Below are 27,917 nucleotides of genomic sequence, written 5' to 3' on the forward strand. Positions count from 1 at the left end.
AAAAGGACAAGGTTAGGTCATCCATTATTTATTTTGGCACTCTCAACTTTGAGAACAATAATGAAACTCACAGACAGTTGTTCAGTCATTAAAAAGATACCTTTCAAACAGATTCTCTCGTTCGGCACAGGACACAACGACCCTCAAAAGCCCCGTTTGGTGTGCCAGATGAAATGGTTTGTGTGAATGGAGACTTCTCAAGAAAAGAAAGAAGCCTCTTTGACTGTTTGTTTTGGAATTTGTCTCACTAATCCAAGAGCGGTGACCAGAAGAGGAGGCCCAATGTACCATTTCATATGAACAGTAGCACTCAGGACAGCATTACGCCAGCATCGCATGGATGAACACTACTTCACTGTGAAATCTGGACAATTCATTTTCTCTATTGTGCATGTCACATCCCTCCATGATAACTCTAGTTTTCAGGCTATTTGAATTTTAAGGGAGGAAAAAAAAAAATCCTACTCCATAATAGGCTACATCAACAAAATAGAGGTGGAAAATGACTGCAAGTTTTGCAAACACTGAAAGAACAAGAATAATGTAAATGCAAAAATGTGGAACAAAAAATGAAGGGAAAAAAAAAGAAGAATGGCATGACATTTCCTTAATCATTTATTAAACAAACTGAAAAATAATAAATAAAGATAAGTACTTAAAACACATTAAAGACCAACAGATTCATTAAGGGCCATGGATTTTAAAACAAGATCCCAGCTACATAAGACCAGAATACTGTAGATTTCTGCGGAAAAACAAGTGATTTGTCTTTAACATCTCAACAAATTAATATGGATCAGGTCTGAGCCTAAATATATTGTTATTTGGCATTAGAATTAGAAATGGTTAAAAAAACATGGTGGCTATTGAAAATACCTTAAAAAGTGGGTATAGTTAGTAAGGTTAAATTTTTTCAATCCATATTGGTCACCCATCTGACGATCGATCAAACGTTGTGACTGTGTACAGGTATAAAAAAAAACTATTTGCTTCCGCCATTTGACTGTCAAGGTGTACTGCTAATGATATCGCACACTCGCAATACAAACGTCACTAAAAGACCACAAACAGAAATTCAGATTTGTAATTGAACAGATTTTTTTACCACCAAAGTTACGACATATTTGGCCATGTTTATTAGGGGCCCCCGAGTGTAATGGTTTTGTTCACAACATAAAATCAATGTACAAAAATAATGCACCATAACTACAATTGAAAAATCAGGCAGGATGAATACATTCATTGTCTGCATACCTTCTAAAAGGGTGAGAATAAGACTTTTACAGTAGATTAACACTTACAGAAAAAAAAAAACAGCTTAAAAACACTTCAGATATGCCTCTGTGCTGTCTTTAGGAACTGTAGTGCCGAAATCTCTCAAAACTGATTTAGATATCATTACCCGTGTAATCAAGCCCACTGCTTTGGCTTGTACACTACAGAGTGCCTTTGCGAGTGTGCTTCTGAATTCCAGCAGGACGTATAGTAGACACTCACAGGGGACCGGGGAATAAAAGCTTGGCACCTTCACATAAAACAAATCCAATCCTGCTAATTGATCTATAACAGAAAATCAATAGGCTCTGTTCAGAAACATGGAGCGTGCTTACAGGATCTGTTTGATCCTACTGGCCCCCCGAAATTTAAAAGCGAAATATTTTGACAGGGAAGCCACTGCTTTAGACAGTGAGTGAGCATTTTTACTTGATGAAAAAGCCCCTTTTAGATATATACCCACAAGCAGCAGGGGTCACTCGGAACCTGCAGGCACTGAAGTTAACACGTTAACACACACACACACACACACACACTCTCTCACACAAACACACTCTCACACACACTCAAAATGAGCTCTCAGTCTTCTACAGTCAAATAAATGCTTCTAAAGGGAAAGGCTGGCTTCAGTCCCTCTGAAATGGACAAATGAATACACCTTTAATACATAATTTCCTCTTATCATTCCCCGTAATGTACTTGTCATCGACTAAAACACTGTTTCTTCCTAAAAGGGGTAAGATCATTCAAAGATCAAATTCTGTCAATTACAAACTCTCATGCTGTCCCTTATGACATTCTTTCCTCTGTGGATTACAAAACAAAATGTTCCGCAGAACGACAGCCTCAGTAACCATTCACTTTCATTATATGGTATAAAGATGCAATCAAAGTGAATGGTGATGGTGAAGTCATACAGGTTTGGAACAACAAGAGGTTGAGTAAATTAAGACAAGATTTACATTTTTGGGTGGATCTCCATCTCTTTAACAAATGAGAAATGACAACCTCCCCTAGAGCAGAGTCAAGTTTCTACTTTGGAGAAGTAACATGACTTGGAAAAAAAAAAAATCTTAAAAACCATTAAAACCCTTAACTCTTTTGAAAATCATCTGCTGGTTCACGGGTACCATTCCCTTTAAAATCAGCTTCATTTTGAGAACTCCTTCAGAGGCTATCCTTCATTCAGTGATGCTTCAAAGCAATCCCACGAATATGACAGAATTCTTACTATCTACATTTTTGTATTTGTTATGTTAAACTATATTTTCCTCAAAAGAGAAATTAAGTTTAATGAGGAAGCCCGTCAGAAAAAACTCTGCTGATATGGTTGCAAGGAAGGGAAATGTTCCAGGGCCTTGTGCTGGATAGGTCATTTGGAAGAGTCCGCACCCTTGTGGGCCCCAATCCCTCCCGATGCTATGCGGCCATCAGATACTGGTGGTAGAAGAGGCCGAAGAGAGAGGTAGAGAACAGGCAGGCGGCAATCCACCAAGTGAAGAAGGACAGGAGCCCTCTAAAGAGAAGGGGGGTGAAAACAGTCCTTAGCCCCCCGAGAGCAACCGCTAACTGGGTCACAGTTTGAGAAGCCTGCATCTCTGCTTGCCCCAGCTCAGCAGGGTTAGAGTCCTCATTTGATAGACAGGGCAAACTCTCTTCGGGGTAAATCACCCAGGAATATCCACCTGGGTGTTAAAACAAGAGTCTGAAAAATTCAAGAAACCCTACAGGGGCAATTATAGTTATTTTTGCAAGAATACGTTGAGAAAAACCTTAATACACTCACCTAATGTCTTTAGCAGCAAAGTAGTATGTAACAGCATCACCAGAGGTGCAACGTACTGTAGAGCTATTACACATAGGTAGTAAAAGACTCGGGCGACCTGTGTGGAAAAACAAATTTGCAGTTAGAACATTTAAGCAAATTCACTTCAAAACAAGCAACTTCGCAGGAGAGGAGCTCATCAAACAGACTTGCAGAAGCCATCACTGGGAGCTTAAGTACAGAGGGAGGCTGCGAGCAGATGTAAGACCAGACACCCCTGCGACATATACAGCCATTTGCGAGTCTCACTTATGGCTTAGAACATCAAACAGGCTCTTTTTCCTCAGCTCCAGCTGTGGAGTGCTGTGAGTTTTGATCCTTACGCTCCACTAAACTCAAATGGCCTACTCATTTCGGAGCTTTGAGGGCAACAATGCCACGCAGTCCTTTTTTTATCCCCACATATTTCCACCTCTGAGGAATGTTGATGCAGTAATACAGGCCCCTAGAGTGGATGCCACAAGAGGGTCCCTGATTGTGTTTATTGACCAGTATCAGATGAGACATCACAACAATGTCCTTGGCACTATATTGAAGGTGGAATTCTTGTAATATTCATATCAGGCAAAATAAGGTGGCTTTTCATAGTAAATAATTGCATATTATGTCAGGGAAGATGTGACTGTTTACAAAAAAGTACCGGGATAACATACTACATAATACTTTATCAATATTCTAATGCAAAAATATATATAAAAATTGTTGTTACATTTTTCACATAAATATATTTTGGGAAAAATTCAGATCATCACTAAGAGCAACTGTGTAAGTAGACAAAACGTATGGCCGCATTAGGTCAATGCACACTTTTCTATTAAAGAATGTGGATGCTTTATAAATTCTCATCCCTGTCCAGTAGGTGGTGATATGCACAAAGAATGCGAATCGCCAAAAACAAAAGAAAAACTCTTCGAAAAGAAGATGAGGAGGGTTGTTTGAGAGTGGAGATTTATAGTAAAAAATATCTTAAATATGTCAAGACTTGAGAAAATTAGCTTCTGATAGGAGGTATACTGAATTGGAGATGTACCTGTGGATGTCTTTTAAGGCCTACCTTCAAACACAGTGCCTCTTTGCTTGACATCATTGGAAAATGTAATGAAATCAGCCAAAACCTCAGAAAAAAAAAAATCGTGGACCTCCACAAGTCTGGTTCATACTTGAGAGCAGTTTCCAAATGCCTGAAGGTACCACATTCATCTGTACAAAAAAAATTGTACGCAAGAATAAACACCATGGGACCACAAAGCCATCATAACACTCAGGAAGGAGACATAGTCGGTCTCCTAGAGATGAACGTAGTTTGGTGCTAAAAGTGCAAATCAATCCCAGAACAACAGCAAAGGACCTTGTGAGATGCTGGAGGAAACAGGTAGACAAGTATCTATATCCACAGTAAAACTAGTCCTATATCGAGATAATCTGAAAGGCTGCTCAGCAACGAAGAGTCCACTCCTCCAAAACCACCATAAAAAAGCCAGACTACAGTTTGCAAGTGCACATGGGGACAAAGATCTTTCTTTTTTGAGAAATGTCCTCCGGTCTAATGAAACAAAAATGGAACTGTTTGGCCATAATGACAATTGTTATGTTGAAGGAGAAAGGTTGAGGATTGCAAGCCGAAGAACATGATCCCAATAGTGAAGCATGGGGGTGGCAGCATAATGTTGTGGGGTGCTTTGCTGCAGAAGGGACTGGTGCACTTAACAAAACAGATGGCATCACGAGGGAGGAAATTTATGTGGATATATTGAAGCAACATCTCACAACATCAGTCGGGAAGTTAAAGCTTGGTTGCAAATGGGTCTTCCAAATGGACAATGGCCCCAAGCATACCTCCAAAGTTGTGGCAAAACGGCTTAAAGACAAGTCAAGATATAGGAGTGGCCATCACAAGCCCTGACCTCAATCAAATAGAAAATTTGTGGGCAGAAATGAAAATGCATGCGAGCAAGGAGGCCTGCAAACCTGTCTCATGAATGGGCCAAAATTAAAATTCCAGCAATTTACTCTGAGAAGCTTGTGGATGGCAACCCAAAAAGTTTGACGCAAGTTAAACAATTTAAAGGCTATGCTACCAAATACTAACAAAGTGTATGTAAACTTCTTACCCATTGGGAATGTGATGAAAGAAATAAAAGCTGAAATAAATTATTCTCTCTACTATTATTCTAACATTTCACATTCATAAAATACAGTAGTGATCATAACTGACCTAAGACAGGGAATGTTTTTTTACGATTAAATGTCAGGAATTGTGAAAAATTAGTTTAAATGTATTTGGCTAAGGTGTATGTAAACTTCTGACTTCAACTGTACATAGTTGAGATATTCTTCGAAAAATCTTAATTTGTGTTCAGTAGAAAAATAAGGTAATTCATCTGGGATGGCAATAAAAATGTTGAGAGAATATTAATTTTTGGGTGAACTATACCTTAAAGTATTTGTTGCGCAAACCACTGAAGCCCAGTCCTTCCAAGATGAAGGAGAAACAAGTAAATTATCGCATTTTATCAGTTTTGTACTCACAATATTCTAAACATAAAGAATCACAATATTATCGCATCGTATCAAAGATATCATCACATCCCTGCCGATTCCCAACGGCAACGTCTTACGATCTCAGCATTTTTTTAACGTGATAAGCATAAACAAGGCACTTTCCAACTTTTGTTTATCAGTAAAAAAATAAAAGCAGGACAGTTTGTGAAAAGAGTCTACGCACCATCTTTTGGAGGTCCACGGTGCTAATGCGTCCCGCTTCCTTCTTCATCTGCAAAATGCACTTCTGGGCCAGGTTGAGGTAGGCCTGCAGATGGTGCCGCATCATGGCTAGTCTCAGCACACAAAGGAGGAGGATCACCCATAGACGCAATGTGTCGTACGTCTTCTCAGACATTCTGGAAGCAATAAATAAAAAGAATATAAAAAGCCAATCCCAATGGTAATGTTTATTTTTTGTCATTTGCTATTATAACAATAATTTGCTACAGCTTTACATTACTTAGAATAATTAAAAGTAAACTATTAAAACAAACATCCATGTTGTTAAAATAATTTAAATACACTGAATAACGGGGTACTCACAAAGGCACATTATCTTTCCCAAATGTGGGATTACTTATGTAATCCTTTGTTATTGGCTTCACCCACAGCAGTACCATTATTAAGGGGGCCAAGAAGTTAATATGCAGCAAAGTCCTGAAGGATAAACAGATTAAAACAATAACAACCAATTAAGACTTGGCAACTAACAACAGTATAAATATCAGTGGAACAGTAAACACCAGCAATTATAAAGTGCCACTGCCTTAAATGTACTATTTCCCCTGTACAAGATGCTCATCTTTTCAATACAAAAAGGCCACTCATTGAGAGCTAGCACTAGACACTGAAAGTCTATACAGATGTATTGCAGGCCTAAATGGAAGCACATATAGAGAGTTGGCCACTCTCAACTGGTTTCGCTAGATTAGATGTGTTTTGCCGAACCCCTCTTTTAAAGCAGAGTAGCCTAGAGCCCAATGCGGGCACGAAAAAAGAGAGCAGGTCCATCCGTAATAATGCTTACTGTATCTGCTGAGTTTATATTCACACACTGGTTCAATTCATGGATTTATATGGAAATTGGTTGATGATCACAATATTTCGATAAAAACAACAAAATCTGGTTTGAGGATATCCAATTTCATGAACATATTACTTACTACTGCATTGTTAATAAAGCTCCAAAAGTAAATAGCATTAATAACAATAAAAACAATGTTTTGGACCCTGTTTATACCTGTATTTAATGCCATCCACTTGTGATTGTATTATCCAAAACAGATGCAAATATCAAGTGTAAATGGGGTCTAAAAGAATAATCAATTTCTAATCTATATTCAATCAATAAAAGAATAATGCACATCATAACGCATTTCTTTAAGTTTTAGTTGTAGAGATATCCACAACGCAAGCTTAACATGCCTGTTATTATTGTACAGTACAGTTTCTGTGCTGAAATAAGAAAGAAGCAATCCCTTACGTATACCACAGCATTTAGTCAATATAACGAGGGTCAGATTAATATGGCTTGCGTTTTTCTTTTTTTTAAGATATAAACATTTACTGTGTGATTTTGCAGTTGTTGAGGGTGAGGGCATCAAGATGCATCTGGGCCAATCGCAGGCCAGGGAAGGTAAGGAATGCTCCAATGAGAGAGCAAAGCAGTGCCAGGATCAGTTTAAAGGTCAGTTTGGAAATGGGGCCCCTGTGGAGACAGAGGAAGAGAGCAAGGCCTGTTCACAGCAGGGAAGCACAAACCATCACATACACAGCTTAATCCCAACACACAGAAACATGGTATACTGTACACACACACAAACACACACACACATTACTGACAAAGAGGAAGGCGGTATACTAGTCATACTACTCACTGGGACTCAAGGCCTTGGTTTTCCAGAAAATGCACAGCACTTTTGGAAAAATTTTCAAAGCCTACAAAAGGAGGAAGAAAATTCATAAATATACATAACAATTTTTTGCACATTTTTAAAATATATCCTGCAATGAGATCCAAATTACAATTACCCAGCACCAAATGAGTGTAAAACTGACTTTGACTATAAAAATGGAGGCACATGATTAAATTGCTGATGTAAGTGATGTGAGCGACTGTAACTGACAAATGACTGACTAAGGATCTACAAAATAAAAGTGTGGTGACTATTGCACATTGTTGCTAATTTTTATATTTATTGTCACAACTTCAGGACTATATGTGCTGAGACACTCTTGGTATTAACAAACTAAACAAAAATATGAGGAACAAAGTCACAATGGGCCTCGGGCTATAGAATAAAGATTTTGTTTTTATTTTTCTACCCAATTTGGCATGCCCAATTCCCAATTTGCGCTAGGTCCTTATGGTGGCATAGTGACTCACTCACTACAGGTGGCGGAGAACGAATCTCAGTTGCCTCCGTGTCGGAGTCATTCAATCATGTGGCCTGTGTGCATTACATCAGAGACTTGGCGTGTGTGGAGGCTTCACGCTATTCTTCCCTGCATCCACGCACAACTCACCCCACCGAGAGAGAGATTAACCCAATGTGAATCTACCCACCCTAGCAACCGGGCCAATTGGTTGCTTAGGAAGCCTGACTGAAGTCACTTCGAACTTGCGACTCCAGGTGTGGTAGTCAGTGTCTTTACTTACTAAGCTACCCAGGCCCCCTCCTTTATCGTATTTCTTATAAAACAAGACCAAATACAGTTTATGTTTCTAATAAGAGAGGATTATAGCCAGTAAATATCCTAAACTCAAAAGTCATTGGCAGGTGTGCACAAAGATTGATTTTGACATTTCCAATAACTATTAAAAAACGTTCATGATAAAATAAAATTGCACCAAATTCCATTAGCAAGTCATCATGGCGTTACAGTCACAGCTTAATTGTGAAAAACCCAGTAGCTGTACCTGTCTCAAGGCCAAATTCCAGGTAGTTCTCTGTGACAATAAGAATAGCCATGGCTTTCACAAAGAAGGCAGCGGCAAAGGTGATGCAGAGGGATCGTTCACCGCCCTCCTCTAGTCTGAAGTAGTGAGCCGTGAGGGAGAAAAGGATCTTCCTGATAGCAGCTTAAGTTAAGGAACACATTCATTTTACACAGGTAACTTCTGTACATTAGACTCTAAAACATAGTGAGCAAACAAGTGAGCACATCTTCTTTAATGACCTATTTTGCCAGCAAAATAATATAAAAGTAACAGTAGACAAATCAGCCACACTACAAGTTAGGCTTAAAAGAGGATTCTGTTCTTGACCCTCAGATATTACTTTCTGGCACACTGCCCTCTATTATTGGCTCAAAGAATATACAGTAAATAAAAAGTATGTTACAGCTGTAGATCTAATAAAGCTCCATACTTCCTCACAGAGACTGATGCAAGGTCACAATTGTTCTGTACCATAAATGTGAGGTTCACCTCAAAACTTTTGAATCTCATAATCTCACTATTTTTTAACGAAGCAGTTGTCTGTAACTGAAGTGGCATTGCTTTCATGGATTCTGCATAAAAATACTTTATTACTAAAGATGGTTTGACGGTCCTATGTTGCATGGCTTGTAAATCTCACATAGTGTTACCAGTGCGTGGCTTCACACCGCATCAGAGAATGCTGCGGAAGCCTTGATTTCGATGGGGATGGTGTGTTGGAAGGCCGGAGAGTCAAAGACTTCTAAAGACATACAATAGGCTTTGATGAAAAATGACCTGAAATTAAAGTAATTGTTTTGTGAAAATCATGACGAGAGAATTTGTTTTTAGCGCTAATCAAGACAAGTACTTGCTTAAACACGTTAGCCACCATGAATGAGCTTTTCTCATTGTATGCCTTCAGAGGAGTCACTATCAACTGGACCAGAATATCCATTCATATTTTCCTTTCTTATTCCACTTAAGTCACGTGTTTGACATGACAGGAGGGTGAGTAAATTAGGACAAAACTTTCATTTTTGGGGTGAACTGTGACTTTAACACACACCATAAAAGAGTCAAAGCAAATTTCCCTAAGATGAAAAACAACAAATTAGAAAACCAAAAAAAGACAACAAATACAGAGGTAAGAAATGATGTGCCTCTGAGTTATGATGGCTTGCATGTATGTGCCTGTGTTGATTGAACTGGTCGAGGGTCAATCATTCAACTTGTGGCTCCATCGTGCAAATCTACAAAGCAAGCGGGCGTCCATCTGAGGAAATGTTTCAGTGACCATCACTTTGACAAGGCCATTTTCCCCACCACACACTCTCCACTGAGATGAGGAGAAATGGCTCCTTCCTGTCCACATTCATCCATTTGCACACATAAAGACCTATCATCAACGTCATCATCTTCATCACCCAACCAACCAGCCACCTTCTTTCCTGACTGCCTTTACTTTTCCCAGGCAAATCAGTCCAGTGGGCCGTGCAAATTGGGCCTCCAATCTTGTATGGCAGGCTGAGCTTGGTGAAGGGCAGTACCGAGTTGAGGAGATTGATCTTTGTGGACTGTGCTAGGGTTAATGTGTGTGATTTGGTGAGCCACTAGAAGAGGAAAGTAGCAGGTTGAAGGCAACAGGTGCAGCTTTCATCACTCACACGCTGAACTGTCTTAGCTCCTATACTGTGAAAATGGAGCTTCTCGACAAGGGTCGTCTTTTATAAAGTTTGTTTTAACATTTAGGGACCACAGACATGTAATGGAATAAATATGTTTTAAAGGATCCTTAAATGGTTCTGTTAAAATAACAACAAATATGTTCTTTTATAAGAGTCATATGATGTCAACATCAGCTATTAGAAATTGGTTATTGCTACAATTTCTGGTGTTTCAAGATACTCTAGCAATTAGGGTTTCCTAAAACTCTAAAGCACTTAACTAATATTAAAGCTACAGAAGGCAAGAATTTTTGTTAGAAATAAACAACATTTCATTAATGTGCAAGTAAACCAACATGTTTTTGCCTCCCCGATTCACTATGGGAAGCCTATAATAATTATTTTCATTTTAGAGATGTCGCGAATTTTGTTGTTGTTAGTGACTTTTGCTCTAAGTTGGTCATCTGTGAGCAGAGCCAAAGTCTAGCTCACGCAATGACCAAAACAGTGTTCCTCCACAAGTAACTTACAGTTCTGTGCTTCAACAGCTAGAGGGCCAGAAGTTACATAGTGTAGCTTTAATGAAAAGGGGTTGATCACAACGATCAACTAGTCATCCACCAAACAACTAGTTTATACCCTTTAATATTTTTATTTTTTTTTAAACATTTGAGCTTTAAAGAGGACGAATTAAAAGACGCAACTTCGCAGAGTGTTGTTGTAGTTATAGAGCCTTATTAGTTTAATATTTGTCAATTATCCTCTTCAAAGACTGCATGTAGATTCAGTCTGCACTATATTTCAAACGTTGGTCTATGTACACTAACAAAAGGCATTTTTACAGTGCCTCATACATTAAGCGTTGTGTTTAAGACATCATGTAAATTTAAAAATGTCCAACGGTTTTTGACACATTTGCAAATCTCTATTAATGACAGTACACAATAATACTGATGCTTGAAAATACTGAAAATTAAAAAATGTTATGACTTCTGAATGAAGGAAAAAAAAAAAAGGAAGAAAGGAATAACTCCTTCAGTCATTCCAGTTCAAAAAGGATACATGACAAAGGCCAAGACCAACAGACTCCACACCACACTAATGTTCATCTCCCCACTGGGTTCGGCCACACAGAAGTACAGTTCATTGATGAGATACACCACTGTGGCTGCCACCGTAAAATCCACCAACCACTGGAACTCAGGGAAGTAGTGCAGAGCTAGATAAATGAAGACAGACAAAAACAGGACCTTCAGGAACCAGCCTTAGTAAGAAGAGCCTTGAAAATGCATTATGTTTGGAATTATGAAGATTTGCAACTGGAATGAAAACAGGTCTATCGCTGACTTACCCAGTGTGTCCACTTCAGCAATACACTTGGTCTCCAGCAGAAGGTCAATGTCTTTGGGAATTGTCAACGGCTTGTTATCTAAGTGGCCATTGTGTTTTCTGAGAATCAAAAGGAAAATGCAGCATATAACAGTCATTCATTGAAATTTTCAATGTTTATATCAATCCATTTAAATGGCGGCGGACTTGTGACAGCTTATTTTAATAAAGTAAAAGAGACAGTAAATAGTATATTGTTATTGATATATTAAAATAAGTATTTGCTGAATATAAGCAACTTGTGCTTGGTTAAAAGTTTGTATATTATATTATTGAAAAAGGATGTTGAAATTACATGCATCAAATATGACACAATAGACGTTTGAGGAATCTCTCTTAGTCACCATTACACTCCATTCATGCCCAATATAAAAAATAAATAAATAAAATCAGAGCTTTGAAAATTCTGACGTATACTTTTATAAGATATATTTAAAGTGTTAACTAATATTTCTGTGTATTTTCATAAGTGCAGCCTGCTCTGTCATTATAAAGATCTTATTATTTTACATTACAAGCTATGATGATGTCATTTTACCATCAGTTCTTGAGACCCAGTGAAATTGTTTTACAATATCCCTTTTTTAAAAGTCATTATAGTGTTTGGGGCATAAAATACATACCTGTATGATAAAAATTGTTTACTGAAAAAAAAAAAAAAAAATGCACTCAAGCTATATATATATATATATATATATAAATATCATTCATATGGTATTTGATGTGCTGAATTGAACTACATTTCAAACCATATTTATAGACCAAGCAGAGAAAGTTGTCACGGCCTAACATTCAAACATTTGGTATATCTAAAAAGCCAAGGGAGTCCTCCAATAATACCCCAAGATTTACCACTGTAGCATGTATAGGCAAAGAAAAACTTAAATAACAAATATTAGGGGTGTAACGATACACTCAGCTCACGACTCGATACGTATCATGGTACAGGGTTCACGATACAATACGCATCACAATCTTTTTTTAAAAAATTTACAAATTAAAATAACAGATTTATTTCCAAAGCATTAACAATTTTCAATGACTTTCTTTGTTGTATGTTAACCTTCTGTATGTAAATTAACAATTGACTAGGTGTCACTGAACAATAAAACTGAATTTTAACATGAAATTAGAATTATGATAGCTGACACCTAAGAGAGAAATTCTTAAAGCAGTAAAAGTGCAAAAATAAAAAACAAAACATTAAAACAAATATTGTTCTGTTCAAGTAAGTTCAACTCAACACAAACAGATTGAAGGGTTTGTTTAGGTTATTTACAGTACACCAACATGCAAATGGAGTGACAAACACGCACACAAATGCAAATACACAGATTCTCACACAATTAGAAATGCATACATACCTGCTGTAACTGGTTCGATTTGTTCTTCAAAAGTAAGTGTTGTTCAGGGAGTAAGTGGGGCAATGATCAAAATCTGGGGTCCAAGGCAGTACTCTAACAGATAATTCTGTTCTTCTGTGTATCTGCTTGAGAGGTTTTGCAGGATGGCTGTCTTCATGTTAGCTATAGTTGTAGAGTATTTCTTGTCATGCTCTGTTCGATTGTGGATTTCAAGGGCACAATGAGTGACAGGGTGGCGCTATTTTCATTAGACAGGACGGTGGTGACTTCTTTTTAGCGGTTTAAGGTTTACCATTTCTTCGGCATCACTGACGTCGGCGCTATCCAGAGTATCGAGTTGACTGGCATTTTTGCGCACCTCTGTGCTCAAGAGGGCTGATGATATAGCCGCTTGTTGCTCGAGATAGCGTTCCAGCATTTCCATTGAGCTGTTCCATCGTGTAACAACATCCATGATAAGATTATGTGATGCGATCTCAAGCATCTTTTGAACAGCAGCTGTTGCTGTGGCACTGCGGTGAAAGAAAGCCATGACTTTTCTCACGTGACAAAGCAAGCGACTGACACAGGGAGCATGCAATCCTGCTTGCGAAGCAAGATTCAATGTTTGCAAAACCCTTAATATGACAACCCAGAGACAACCCAGAGACAACCCAGCTTCTTTCACTGCCACCTCCATAATAATTTAATGATTTACATGTAATGTTTACTGTGAAATGAGAAAATTAATTTTGTTGTAGCGGAATTTTATTGTAGTGTGTGTAAAGAGCTCAAGGGGCTGCATCTGTAACTGTTGGCAGGCTTCTGGGGTTGGAGGGGGGCGTGTGTTGCGGTTCGGTCTTCAGGAACCATGACACAGGATAGTGGATGTTTGTATCGCGATTTCGGTTGCGGTTCGCGTATCATTACAGCCCTAACAAATATCCATACAAAAATGAATGATTGGGCCTCAGCATGATAATGACCTTTAAAGCATTACGTATCAAATCTGCATGTGAAATTTGTCTAATGTTACTGAAAGCTGTTTAATGTCCAAAAAGTATAGTTTTCGGACAATTCTTTCATATGCTTCACAGAGTTAATGCATCTCCTGAGAGATATTGTCATACCTCAATCACTATGTCAGTGTGTTACTGCATGATAATAAACCACAAATAAAACAAAACACAAAAAGGGCAGAAAAATGCAACTGAATGCAGCTGAAATTTTATAATTTTGAGCAGAATTATCCATTATTTTTGTATTAACCTGAGCTTTAGATGAGTGCGCTTGTCATCTGTGTTTCTGCATGTTGATATCAGACACACTGAAACGATCCGTGAAGTTCTCATACTTTTACATGTATTATCTTTCACAAATTTTCAGATTGAATGGTTAATTTATTTCAAAGTCGCTCATAACCAGCAAAGTTTAAACACTTGTTTTAGTGCAGTGGTTGATAGACAGGTGAGGGGTGGTGGATATTTCTTTCAATTTATGTCAATTCCATTTCCAACTATCCATTTAATGTATGCTTTTCATGTGCTCTTTTGAAAGAAACAGCAAAGAAAAACTACAAAGTGATGAAAACCATTTTATTACCAGAAAACATGTTCTTTCTAAAGCACTTTTTTTCAAAATATCTGGGCCCAAATGAAAAAAAGAATAAATAAACTTACACAATTATTACAATATTTTCATCCAAGAACTAATTTATCTTCCTATGCTACCCAGATAATGCAAAATTATACAAATATAAAAATTCCATGATGAGCAAGAAAGATGATACAATTCACTTATTTTGCGAGAAAACTAAAAAGCAGATATCAACGTGTGGGATCTGCACCAGCCCAAAGCAGATATAGTGGAGTCCTAGCAGCGGGTTCTGTTTCTATTGGAAACCAAACACTAGAGTTTGCACATTTTACTGGGGATTAGAGGAGCCCTCCTTGCTGTTGAAAAAGAGCTAAATCCATACAATGTTCAAATCAAACATATTTTCACCCATCCCTAATGCTGTCTGCATGACAAAGAATGGAGAAATGAATATTGGGGTGTACTGGGAGCTGTGGGATATTGGAATGGGGCACGGGCCTCAGAGTGAATGGGTCTAGTATGCGAGCTTTCTGCCCCATGGCTCTGAGCTAGCTGAACCTAAGATTCTTGGAGCTCTCCTCTGGGCCTCTGTTGTTTACATAGGTCAGTGTGCACAATGGTGGTCGGCACAAAAGCACTGTGGGCATCGTAGTCTCTCTGCACTGCATTGCAGCATACCTGCCTGACAAAATGGCCCAAGAGCTCCCTGCAGAGAAAGAAATGGGCTTTTGTCTGAGAACAGGAGGTAGGTATAATAGGGCTGACGATCAAAACTAAGCTGCTAGACACAGGCTGGTCTACCTTTTCAGAGAATTAGCATGTGTGCATAGGACACAGCTTTCATCCACAGCGGAATATGAGCAACAAAGCTGCTTGCCTTTGACAATGTTGTAGTTCCCACAAAATGAGCTTAAAATACTTGTCAAAAATGCACAAATTTACAGAATACTAATAAAGCTCATGTACCTGTCTTTCTTGTTCTTCCCTCCTTTCTGCTGCTTTCCAGCCAAGGCCCTCAACTCGTCTTCCGTGGGGTGCTGGTACCAATGCAAGCTACCAAAACACAAGGAGAAGTCATCTAATTATTTCTGATTTCAAATAGGACTAACTCTTAAAAAAAGAAAAAAACATGTTTAATAAAGAGATTAATTTTCATTGCTATAGTCACCTTTGGCTTTTTCACAGTGTGCTTTAAGACATTAAAGGGACAGTTCACCCAAAAATGAAAATTCTTAACAGGAGTACTTTTGAACCGTACATTATGCTGCTAGCCTTTAAAATGGTCTGCGGTTTAATTACAAAACTTAATTAATGGATGCTAACAAAATGAGCAGCTTTTTGATGCAACTTTTGGCAGCAAACATTAGCACAACCCCTTCAACTTTGTTTAGAAACCATCATGTCACAAGCCCTGAGAGGGATGTGCTGCTTTCAGTTCTTTTTCCATGTTTCCTTACTAATGAAAGATCTTAATTATGAAAGTCTCCTGGGCAAAACTTCAAGCCCTACGCTCAAGACAGAATTTTTCCAAACAATTTTTACAGCCAGAAAACAAACCCTGATGAATTATTGAGCACATTCAGAGCTGTTTACTCTAAACACATATGGTGCTAATTAAAAGGAGAAACAAGCATGGCTTGTACTTTCGTTAGCGGTTCTCTCGGGTCGTAGCACTTTTTGATGATACCCTTTGGTCTCACTGATGCTCCATAATGATACATTTTTGATGGGCTCTTAATACAAACAATAAAACATGGGATATGACTGGAAAGAGATGCAGCTTCTTTGGTTTGCGTTGTTGCCATTTTAGTTTGAACATTGAGAGGGATGTCGGAGCGACACAGTAGGCTGTGCTTCCTCATTACCTGCCACTGCAGAGGAGCCATCGTGCAAAGGAATAGTGGGGTATGATCTTCTGAATCACGCTGGCCATTACCATGGTAACCACCAGCTGCACACTGATTACACCCTGAAGTAAAAGAGTGAAATATTAGGACACTTTCCGATTGCACTAGCAAGAATACAGAACATTCAGACTAGTTTAAATCAATCTGAACTCAGACAAACCTAGTAACTAATCTCAATTGTCATTGATCTTGGCTTGAAAAAAATATTTTAGAGCCAGACAAAATTAAGGACTGTGAATTTCAAAGGAAGTTGACAGTCTTGCAAATTTAGCACCACCAAAATTATTTTATTACACTGTTTTCAAAGGTTTTATGTACATACTTAAAATCTCTAGCATCTATGGGTAACAAAAAAAGAAAGAAGTTTGTTTTCATAGAAAAAAAGATGCTACTAAGAATTTGCTCACTGTGTCCAAGACAAAACTCCACATGGAAAGGTCAATAAATTCAGTTTTGCACAGGTAATAATCTCTGAAAAATAATCTTGACTTCGTCAGTCAAGCACCTACTCTATAATTGCCTTAAACACCCCAGCATTAAGCTATCCCAGCTAGCGTGGGGAAATGCTGGCATCAATGGGCAATCTCACCATCCATGCGTGTAAGGCACAGTGTCCTGCCCCAGTGTTGAGGAGACGGTGAGGTGCATTCAAATGATTACTGATCCGCACAAATTGCCATGTGCCTAGCAAGCCATTTAAAAACTCACAAAATAAATTTACATCTCAACATGGCTAATCGAGAAGAGGGAATTATGAATCATGTTCTAGAGCAAGTCAATCAGACAGAATCTTCTTTTCCTTGTTACCTTGAATTCACAATAACATTGCCATAAATCAAACTTTGCACCTCTCTGGCCCTGTTTGCATCTGGTTTTTAGATCCGTCTTGGATGATCTGATCACAAGCAGTCATTCGAGATAGATCACGGTTTATGCCTGCTAACAGACATCTCATATGCATCATCTGTGACAACTGTGATTAGAGGTCATGTGAAAATCGATATATGTTAAAGTATTGCAATTTTTTTTTCTCACAATACTGTATCAATATGTGTGTACCAAAAATCTAAATTGTTATTTACATTTTTCCACATTAATGTTATGGTCATTAGGGCTGCAACTAACGATTATTTTGATAATCCATTAATCTAACGATTATTAGATCAATTATACACGTGGAGTGGTGGTGGTGTAGTGGTCTAATGCACATAACTGGTGCACATAACTGGTAAACTGGTAATCAGAAGGTTGGTGGTTCGATCCACCACCATTGTGTCCTTGAGCAAGGCACTTAACTCCAGGTTGCTCTGGGGGGATTGTCCCTGTAATAAGTGCACTGTAAGTCGCTTTGGATAAAAGCGTCTGCCAAATGCATAAATGTAAATGTAAATACACCTATTTGGGTGATTATTGATTGATCTAATGATTAATCATTAGCTCTTAACCGACTATTCAACTCGTGCCTTGACTTAAAAGGTTGTATTAAACATGCTTACTAACAAAGTTAACAAAATCATCTCTTAAAAATACCTCTAAATGAGGTTTACTTCAGAAAGAAAAAAATAATATTTGTCATGTCTTGTTTTGTTTTTCCCTTTATAATGATCTAAAAATCCTTAAAACATGATGTATTTACATGAGAAGCAATGTATAAGATATTAAGACTTATTAAGAATATATCTTGAATATACAGTAAGTGTATTTTGTATAGAAGTGTATTTTTTCACTTTTTCACTCAAGTTCATACTTCTGCTAGTTCAGTATTGACAAAATATACTCATATTCAAGATATATTATCTGACAGCAAGTCTAAATATCTCTGAAAGCAAGTCTAAATAGGATTTTTAGATATTTAAAAATAAGTATTAAATATTATATTCAACATTAACCGATAATTTGTTTTCTTCTGCAGTACAGTAAATGTACAGTAAATGTAAATTGTTTAAAAAAGACAACTCAAAAATGTATTTGTTTAAGTGTATAATGGGCTGACTACCCTCTCTCACCATTTTGTTCACTTCGATCCATTTTTAACTTTAATGTTATAGCCAATTTTATAGCCAAAGATTGATTTGTTTTAAAAGGTCCAAGTCAAATATCCTTTTTTAATTTGAGGGTCAGTATTGCTTATGTTTACAAATAAATCATTACAAACAAATCATTTCTGACTCTTTATATTCATTTAATAATGCATTTGGTAATTTGGGTTCTCTAAAGTCCTTAGAAAAATAATGAGAATTAGTGAGTAAAATATTACAATATCTCTATATATTATCACTGTTTTGAATCCCAAAACACCAAAAATAAAGAAAATCGCAATAATATTGAATCATGACCTAGATATTGATCAAATATTGTATCACCAGTTACCTTGTGATTCCCACCCACTTGTATTCGGATTTCGACACACATCACTCACTACAATAGTGGCATGGCATGCGGACATATTTTTTATGTATTTTTTGGTAAAATCGCTTCAGATATCGTTTAAATTTACCTCGAGCTCGAAGCAAAAATGTGACGTTTTAATGCATTTCTAAATTATTTTAGTAGTACCAGTTTTAAATAAGTTTTGGTGTGCATGTTTATCATCTATGTCACTGCTAGGTTTGCAACGGTATGAGATTTTCACGATACGATAACTGTCTCATAAAATATCATGGTTTCACGTTATCATAGTATGTGGTATTACACAATTATTATTATCAGTTACAATGACCCTTAAAGCAGTGAAAACAGAATGTTTTGTTTTGGGGTTTTTGGTTGAAAAAATGCTTAATTATATTTGAAGCTTGAAACTATTTATTTTTTTAATTGAAGTATACATACATGTGTAAAAAAAAGTGTCCCTTTTGAAAATAAATGGAATAAATAAGAAAGCTAACAGAGTTATAATAAAAATATTACAATAAACATGATGTAAAATAGCATGCAACAAGAACATGTTATATAATTAAAGCATGTTACTTTACATGTTAGCATATTATGTTAAATGAAATACTAAATGAAAAATTATTATACATTACATTATTAACATATACTGTAGGTGTGTGACAGCACAGCCAGACTGCTCCTGTCTGTACCTTTAACTCAGTGGTTCTCAACTGGTTTTGCTTCAGGACGCAGATTTTACATTGGAAATCAAGTGGCGACCCACCATAGTAAAAGCGTAGCCTGTATTTAATGTATCCTGGGTCGCATTTCCTTTTATGTTGCATAGTTTTGTTCATGGTTTTCAAGTACAAGGACATGCATAAAGTGACATTATTTTTGTTGTTGACATCAACAACAAAAGTGACTGGAAGTTTTCTCCCCCCTTTATATATTTACTTATACGAGCCCATTATTATCCTGTTTGTTTCCTAATTTCAAACACAATTCAAACAAAACATACATATTACACAGGAGGAAAGGCTCCTCATTTACCATGGTTAGGTAAGTGTGCTAGTCTTAAATAATAGTAATAATAATAATAAATGTATGTATTTATGAAAAATAAATACTAGCTGAAACACATCTTGAAACTTTAACTAAAACTGCCACTGTTCATTTAAAATTAGGTCTAATAGATTCTACCTTTAGATTATTTCAAACTACAACATTGTCAAAATACAAGTTACTTTTAATCATGTAAAATTGTGAAACAATTTTGTAAAGGTGATGTATAATGAAAAACAATTTGCGCAATTGTTGCTCTTTTCCTCTGGCATGTCAGGCTGACTCAGCAGTCCTACATAGGCTATCACTTGTGAGGCCACCGAAAAATCTTCAATGGGAGAACCATGGCATTGTTCTTTCCCTGCTGTCTGCGACCCAGTTCGAATAGACCTGTGACCCACCAGTTGAGAAATACTGCTATTACTCTCACACACATACACACACATACCATCACTTATGTCAGACCCTCTCGCCTTGTTTCTCTCTGACATTTTCTCCACTGCATGTGTGTGTGTGTGGCGCAAGTTGACGAGTCTGACAAGGAGGAAAGGAGATGCGCACACGAAAGTGAGATTCTCCATCCGATTGCATTTTTTCTCTCAATACTGTAGATAAGCAAATGTACATCGTATGATAACGGTCTATTTTCATACCGTGAAAACGGTATACCACTGCAACCACTGTATGTTGATATCAGGCACACTAAATATGTTCTGTGAAGTCTTGGGCATGTTTACATGCCATTTTCCAAACTGTCCATTCGGACACTTTTTTTTTCTTTTTTTCTAAGCCACACATAACATTTAGGGCTGCAACTAACAATTATTTTGATAATCGATTAATCTAATGTTTATTAGAACGATTATTCGACTATTCTGCAATTATTGCAACGATAAATCTATAGCTCTTAACCGATTATTCAGTTTGTGCCCCGACTCAAAAGGTTGTATTAAATGTTCTAACTAACAATAAAGAGGACAAAATCATCTTTTAAAAGTACCTCTAAATGACATTCACTGAATTAAAGGAAAACAAATATTTTTTATTAAGTTTAATTCAGTTAGAAAATTCACTGCAAAACAAATCATATTGTGTTTTTCTCTTGTTTTCCGTTTAAAATAGTCTAAAAATCCTTAAAACAAGATGAATTTACTTGAGAAGCAACATAGAAGATATTTAGACTTGCTTTAAGAGAATGTATCTTAAATATACAGTAAGTGTATTTTGTATACAAGTGTATTTTTTCACTTGGTTATACTTCTGCGAGTGCAGTAAAGACAACACATACACATATACAAGATCTATTCTCTGAAAGCAAGTCTAAATATCTTATATGCTACTTCTCAGGTGAATGCATCTTTTTTTTAAAGAAGTTTGTATTTTTTATATTATATTCAACATTCTCAGATAACAATATTTCTTCTGCAGTATAGTTCCTAAAGAAAATGTACATTGTTTTAAATGAGTTTTATTTATTTTTATTGGAAAACAAGCAAAAACAAATGATAAAAGTATTTTGTTGCAGTGTATAGTGGGACGAAGACTTCCTCTCTGACCTTTTTGTTCACATCAATCCATCTTTAATTCTCAAAAAAACAATCTCTCTCTTATTAATAAAGCTTCTTATTACCAATTTTGTCAATTATGATTCAATAAGTCACGAGTCATCACGTTATAATATAGCTGCAGCAAGGGCGCATTCGAGGGACGAGCATCCCCATGACAGAGTGTTAATCAGCCACAAAGGAATAACAGTTTCGGAGTTTGTAGTTAAATTACATGACCTGCTTCTGTATTATTTGATCTTTAATAAAGCTATAACACATTAAATATAACTGGATTTAAGATGTAACAACAGTGTTTCCTTTAAAGAGCTCCGACTCCACTAATTCCACAATGAGAGTGCACTTCCACTTTTCCTTGATGGCTCTGTAGTCACTTTTAAGTTTTTTAACTTTTCCATACACTATTGGAAGGTCTGATGGTAGCTGTGTGCGGCCAACAGCTGAGACACTTCGCTTAATTCGCCGCTAACGAGAGGAAAGTCTACACCTCATTTATTGACCTCGGCGTGGTTTTGCGAACAGCCGTTTCATTTTACAATTTGATAGTGACCAATCAGTGATCTGCAGGGTTCAGATGTCACATTTAGTATCGGCTTGGCTCGCTTGGAACCTTGACCGAGGTGGTACTAAAAAAAAGTAACAGGTACCAGGTACCGCAGTGGAAATCCCCCAAAAATCGAGTTGAGTCGTACCGTGCAGTGGAAAAGCCCAATTTGAAGAAAAAGAAAGCTGCTTTGCTACAAGATCAATACATCACCATTAACTGACAGTTTACAGTCAGTTTGTCTGGCTGCCAAACACAATGGTCCTGAATTGCTCCTCAAGATCTAGCTTCCTTCAGATTTTAGTTCTAACAGCACTGAGAACCACTGCAATAGTCAAATAGAACTTGACAGTCTTGTAAAATGAGCACCACTAACATTGTTACTTTACACTATTTGCAACAAAGTCTAAATGTAAATAAAATTCCTTGGAGCTAGAGCTATATATATATATATATATATATATATATATATATATATACACATATATACACACACTCACCTAAAGGATTATTAGGAACACCTGTTCAATTTCCCATTAATGCAATTATCTAATCAACCAATCACATGGCAGTTGCTTCAATGCATTTAGGGGTGTGGTCCTGGTCTAGACAATCTCCTGAACTCCAAACTGAATGTCAGAATGGGAAAGAAAGGTGATTTAAGCAATTTTGAGCGTGGCATGGTTGTTGGTGCCAGACGGGCCGGTCTGAGTATTTCACAATCTGCTCAGTTACTGGGATTTTCACGCACAGCCATTTCTAGGGTTTACAAAGAATGGTGTGAAAAGGGAAAAACATCCAGTATGCGGCAGTCCTGTGGGCTGAAAATGCCTTGTTGATGCTAGAGGTCAGAGGAGAATGGGCCGACTGATTCAAGCTGATAGAAGAGCAACTTTGCCTGAAATAACCACTCGTTACAACCGAGGTATGCAGCAAAGCATTTGTGAAGCCACAACACGCACAACCTTGAGGCGGATGGGCTACAACAGCAGAAGACCCCACCGGGTACCACTCATCTCCACTACAAATAGGAAAAAGAGGCTACAATTTGCAAGAGCTCACCAAAATTGGACAGTTGAAGACTGGAAAAATGTTGCCTGGTCTGATGAGTCTCGATTTCTGTTGAGACATTCAGATGGTAGAGTCTGAATTTGGCGTAAACAGAATGAGAACATGGATCCATCATGCCTTGATACCACTGTGCAGGCTGGTGGTGGTGGTGTAATGGTGTGGGGGATGTTTTCTTGGCACACTTTAGGCCCCTTAGTGCCAATTGGGCATCGTTTAAATGCCACGGCCTACCTGAGCATTGTTTCTGACCATGTCCATCCCTTTATGGCCACCATGTACCCATCCTCTGATGGCTACTTCCAGCAGGATAATGCACCATGTCACAAAGTTCGAATCATTTCAAATTGGTTTCTTGAACATGACAATGAGTTCACTGTACTAAAATGGCCCCCACAGTCACCAGATCTCAACCCAATAGAGCATCTTTGGGATGTGGTGGAACGGGAGCTTCGTGCCCTGGATGTGCATCTCACAAATCTCCATCAACTGCAAGATGCTATCCTATCAATATGGGCCAACATTTCTTAAGAATGCTTTCAGCACCTTGTTGAATCAATGCCACGTAGAATTAAGGCAGTTCTGAAGGCGAAAGGGGGTCAAACACAGTATTAGTATGGTGTTCCTAATAATCCTTTAGGTGAGTGTATATATATCAGCAAAAAAAAAAGAAATGTCTTTTTTTCAGGACACTGTATTTTAAAGATAATTTTGTACAAATCCAAATAACTTTACAGATCTTTATTATAGGGTTTAAACAATGTTTTCCATGCTTGTTCAATGAACCATAACCAATTAATGCACCTGTGGAACGGTCATTCAGACACTAACAGCATACAGACGGTAGGCAATTAAGGTCACAGTTTTAAAACTTAGGACACTAAAGAGACCTTTCTACTGATTCTGAAAAACACCAAAAGAAAGATGCCCAGGGTATTTTTTTACACATGTTAAGTTTGCTGAAAATAAAAGCAGTTGAAAGCGAGAGGACAATTATTTTTTTGCTGAGATTTGCTTTTCTAGCAAAAACTAGATTATGGATTGTGAGGTATGAATGGTTGGTGCTTGAACTAGGGGGGCTTAATGATGTTATGACTGATGTAAGAACAAGAATAAAATAAGATTTTGTTCATACTGTCAGAAAAAAAAAAAAAAAAAAAAGGATTTGGAAACAAAATTATAGATTTTCTATATTCTAATTAAACAATATCACAAATGAAAATACAAATATTTTCATTAAACAATAACACAAATGTTATGAGTGTTGATGTCCAAAATATTAGCATGGCTGTAATTATGATGTAGGCATGAAGTTGAAGGCTAAATGACTATTCACACCAAATCAGTTTATTTGTCGAAAATTTTTGACTATAGGAACTAGGGCTGGACGATTAATCATGACAAAAGTCAATGCCCATGCCAAGTTAACCATCCATGGATTTTAATTAGGGATGCACCGATCTGATACCTGGATTGGTATCGGCTCTGATATTGAAGCTGTTAGATGGATTGTGTATTCGGTCAGACGAGCCCGATCCAAATCCGATATACTGTGTGTTAGTCATGTTCGTTACTGTCAAGCTCAAAACATTATATAAAAGATCCAGAAAAACACCATTAAAGTAGTTCATATGACTCGTGCACTTTATTCAAAGCCACTTGACGATGTGCGATAGCTCTGTGAATCACAAATGTTTAATAAGTAAATATATAAAATGCACGCTCAGCTACAGTGTGTCAGTGAATTGCGCTGCTCTGTTTAAACACACACACACACACTCGCGGCTATTTTTAGCACGAGTTTTTTAGCACTACTCATGAACAACATCTCAGATGTAGATGCTCAAAAGTTCGGTTCACTTATATCCATTTAGAATGGCACTGGAGGTGCTTTTTACCAGAATTTGAATAAGAAGCGAATTAATCTACTGTGAACTTGCCTACAAACAGACACTTACAGGACTTCTTGGAGAGTTTAGAATGTCAAAATAAAAGCATGAGGGTTTAAAAGTTAAAGGTGCATGATTAAGAAATATTAATATATATTACTATTATAATATATTATTATTTGTTTACAAATTATAATAATATATAAATTAAATGGGTTTCAAAAAATAACTGTGAGAATGAAAAGTGAGCTGATATCTTACAACTAAATTAACCAAAAAATATAGATGCAAGTTGAAAAGATTTTGCAAAATAAAAAAACTGCATATTTTCTGCCGATGACATACTGGAATTACTGTTAATTTTGCTGCTACATTATCCAGTATACTATAAACGATACAGTTTTTCTTAATAAGCTATACATTTACATTGAAATAAAAAACAACACTGGTATTGGATCGGTATCAGCCAATACTGAGATTTCTGATATCGGAAGAGAAAAAGTGGTATTGGTGCATTCCTAATGTTAATGGGGCAGTTTACAATAGAATGTCCTTTACTGAGCTCAAATTATTAGAAAAAGTAACCTGCACATTTCTGAACAAACTGGCAATAAAGAAGGTGTTTTTGAGTTTGTTTCGTTGGTTTGTAACAGCTCGCCAGGGTGAACTTTCAGGAAAACGTCTTACCAGCAACTAAACGCCTTCTTACTGCCATTGGTACTCATTACCAGTTGGCGTGACCTGGAGCTCCACTAACTTTGAGGCGGACAGCTAATTCCCGTTCAGTGAGATAAGATCAGTCAAAATGAACTCCCTGGCATGCAGTTATTAGCGAGCAGGGGCAAATGTACCTACATCTGTATGATTGTTCATGTAGAGACATTTTCCATGTCATGCAATTTTTTTTTTAATTAGTCTACAAAATGAATCAAATACCCTTTAAATCCCATTCACTCAGCATATCAAACAACAGCTGCTTCATTCATGTTCCACTTGCAGCCGAAAGCCATTCACACATTTGCCCAAAGTAAGGTATGCCGGTCATTCTTTTGTCTGTATTCTGCCCATTATTACTTTGCAGTTGTAGGATATCAGTGTCATCATAATTTACAATAACTTGTACAATAAATTCTAATTAGCGCCAATTATAGCTGCGTGTGCGTTAGCACACCGTGATGGCAAAAGGAAAACGTTATAAATTACACATTATCTACTGCATATATTTTTCTTTGAATCATCTTCAAGTATAAAACAGTTTATTTTACTGCCCTTGTGTGAATTCTACTTATTGTATGAGGCATGAGACTCATACATGTTTTACATGTAGTCTTGAGCATCCTCATATTTACATGCTCCTCTAAACACCTCCCCCTGAACCATGGCTGGCTTCTGAATGTTTGCAAGCAGTATGTCATTGATCAGCGGTTTCAAACTCATTTTTGGCTCAAGAGCGAAGAACAAAGAAAGACTTCGCCGTGAGTGTGCTGGGACCTTTAGGATTCCGACCTACCCTGTTCCAGCCATTCTACTTAAAATTGTGACATAGAAAATATGGGACAGCCCCCTTGCTGTCCAAGTTTGATCTTTAATATAAGGCCTCATTGAATCTCATGTGAGGTTGGGGCAAGAGAGATAATTGAAGCAGCATGGGACACTTATCTGCCTCACTGGCTGTGACCTGGATAGCACAGGGACCAAATGAGCTGTGAGGGTGGCCACCAAAGATAACTAGCGGGTCAACAAGCTCAGTCACCAAATGAAGAGTTGCTGTAGCCATGTGTAGATTTAGAGCTTTTTGAAAATATCCTGTTCCTGCCAACATGTCATCATTAGAGATTTTGTAATGAACTTGATTGCACTACCCATCTTAGCTCTCATGTATTGAGATTATAAAATAACCTGGGTACAAAGACTAATGTCTGCATTATAAAATACACCAGTATCCATCAAAAACTAATCTGTAACCTAATAATGTTATTATTAATATACTAATTACACCACCTTAATATGCCACATACATTTAATAAGCAAACTTGAATGTACTGCCCACAGCCAATTAGAACTAAACTTCTGCTAATAGTTAAATATTGATGCTGCGCTTATAGAAGAAGTTTGCTCAAAGTTAACTTTTATAGAGTCAAAGCTCATGTCTTGAATTGAACTGTGAAAAGTGCTGAAACCATGTTGTAATGTGTTCATCCACTTGTGTTATTTTTCAATGCAATTAAGACACAATATAATAATTTTCTAAAGTTGTGAGGTGAGAGATCTCTTGTAGTGCCAAACTCCCAGTGCCCTTCCATGCTGTTTCCCACTGGAGGGCATTTTGAGGTCAAGTCTAGGTTGAACTCTAGTGGAGGTTACCTGCACCAGGTGAGGCACAACCACCATGTGCCACAATCATTATGATATCTCTAGCTCAGTCAGTCACCATTCAAATCAAATTAAACTGCAACATTCTTAAATTCTGTTAAGAACACATACACACATACATACATACATACATACATACATACATACATTTGCAGCCATGAGATGTAATGGTCAGCTTTCAAATGGGTAAAAATATGACCCAGATCTGCAAAGCCAGCAGCAGCAGCCATCTATAATCTTAATGAGCAAATAAATGCAACCCTCTCCTTATATAACTCGTAAACACTAATGCACACATAACAGAAGTATTTGCATTAGATATCAGCAGATCCAGTTGATCAGATCAGTGCATTACTCACCATATTGATGCTGCAGTACGGTGATAGATCTCAACGCCGGCTGACACTTTGAGCTCCCCTAATCGGAAATCCAGCGGCACGGAGCACATAAGCCTGTCTTGCGGTGCTGTTATAGGAGATTACTGTGTTGATAGGTAAAATTAAGACCATGCGCACGCCTAAACATCTCCACTGACAGTTAAACGATTCACCCGCAGATCCACTGTTTTAAACTG

The 27,917-nt window shown here is 37.3% G+C and overlaps 1 protein-coding gene across 2 annotated transcripts; it reads right to left on the minus strand.

Annotated features, from left to right (window-relative positions):
- Window positions 1–25: 25 nt before the first annotated feature.
- Window positions 26–27,917, minus strand: LOC127634219 (transmembrane protein 161B-like). 2 transcript variants are annotated; one of them, XM_052113681.1, is made up of 12 exons: window positions 27,703–27,917; window positions 16,425–16,528; window positions 15,526–15,612; window positions 11,583–11,680; window positions 11,294–11,450; window positions 8,565–8,716; window positions 7,522–7,582; window positions 7,212–7,352; window positions 6,188–6,301; window positions 5,826–6,000; window positions 3,062–3,158; window positions 26–2,960 (listed from the first exon to the last, which is right to left on the minus strand). In XM_052113681.1, the coding sequence occupies exons 1-12, from the start codon at window positions 27,703–27,705 to the stop codon at window positions 2,695–2,697; spliced, it is 1,455 nt and encodes a 484-aa protein (XP_051969641.1). In that variant the 5' UTR covers window positions 27,706–27,917; the 3' UTR covers window positions 26–2,694. The 2 variants fall into 2 exon arrangements, with proteins under 2 accessions (XP_051969641.1, XP_051969642.1); XM_052113682.1 differs by lacking the exons at window positions 15,526–15,612; window positions 16,425–16,528; window positions 27,703–27,917 and adding an exon at window positions 12,985–13,774.

Source organism: Xyrauchen texanus, chromosome 4 (genome assembly GCF_025860055.1).
Source record: "Xyrauchen texanus isolate HMW12.3.18 chromosome 4, RBS_HiC_50CHRs, whole genome shotgun sequence".
In the NCBI taxonomy this organism is placed as follows: Eukaryota; Metazoa; Chordata; class Actinopteri; order Cypriniformes; family Catostomidae; genus Xyrauchen; species Xyrauchen texanus.

Excerpts from the sequence above, each read along its gene's own strand:
- LOC127634219 (XM_052113681.1), bottom strand. Across the intron at positions 15,613-16,424 it reads TGGCTCCTCTGCAGTGGCAG|CTTGCATTGGTACCAGCACC; the intron begins GTAATGAGGAAG and ends GTGTTTTGGTAG. Across the intron at positions 11,451-11,582 it reads TGCTGAAGTGGACACACTGG|CTCTGCACTACTTCCCTGAG; the intron begins GTAAGTCAGCGA and ends TCATTTATCTAG.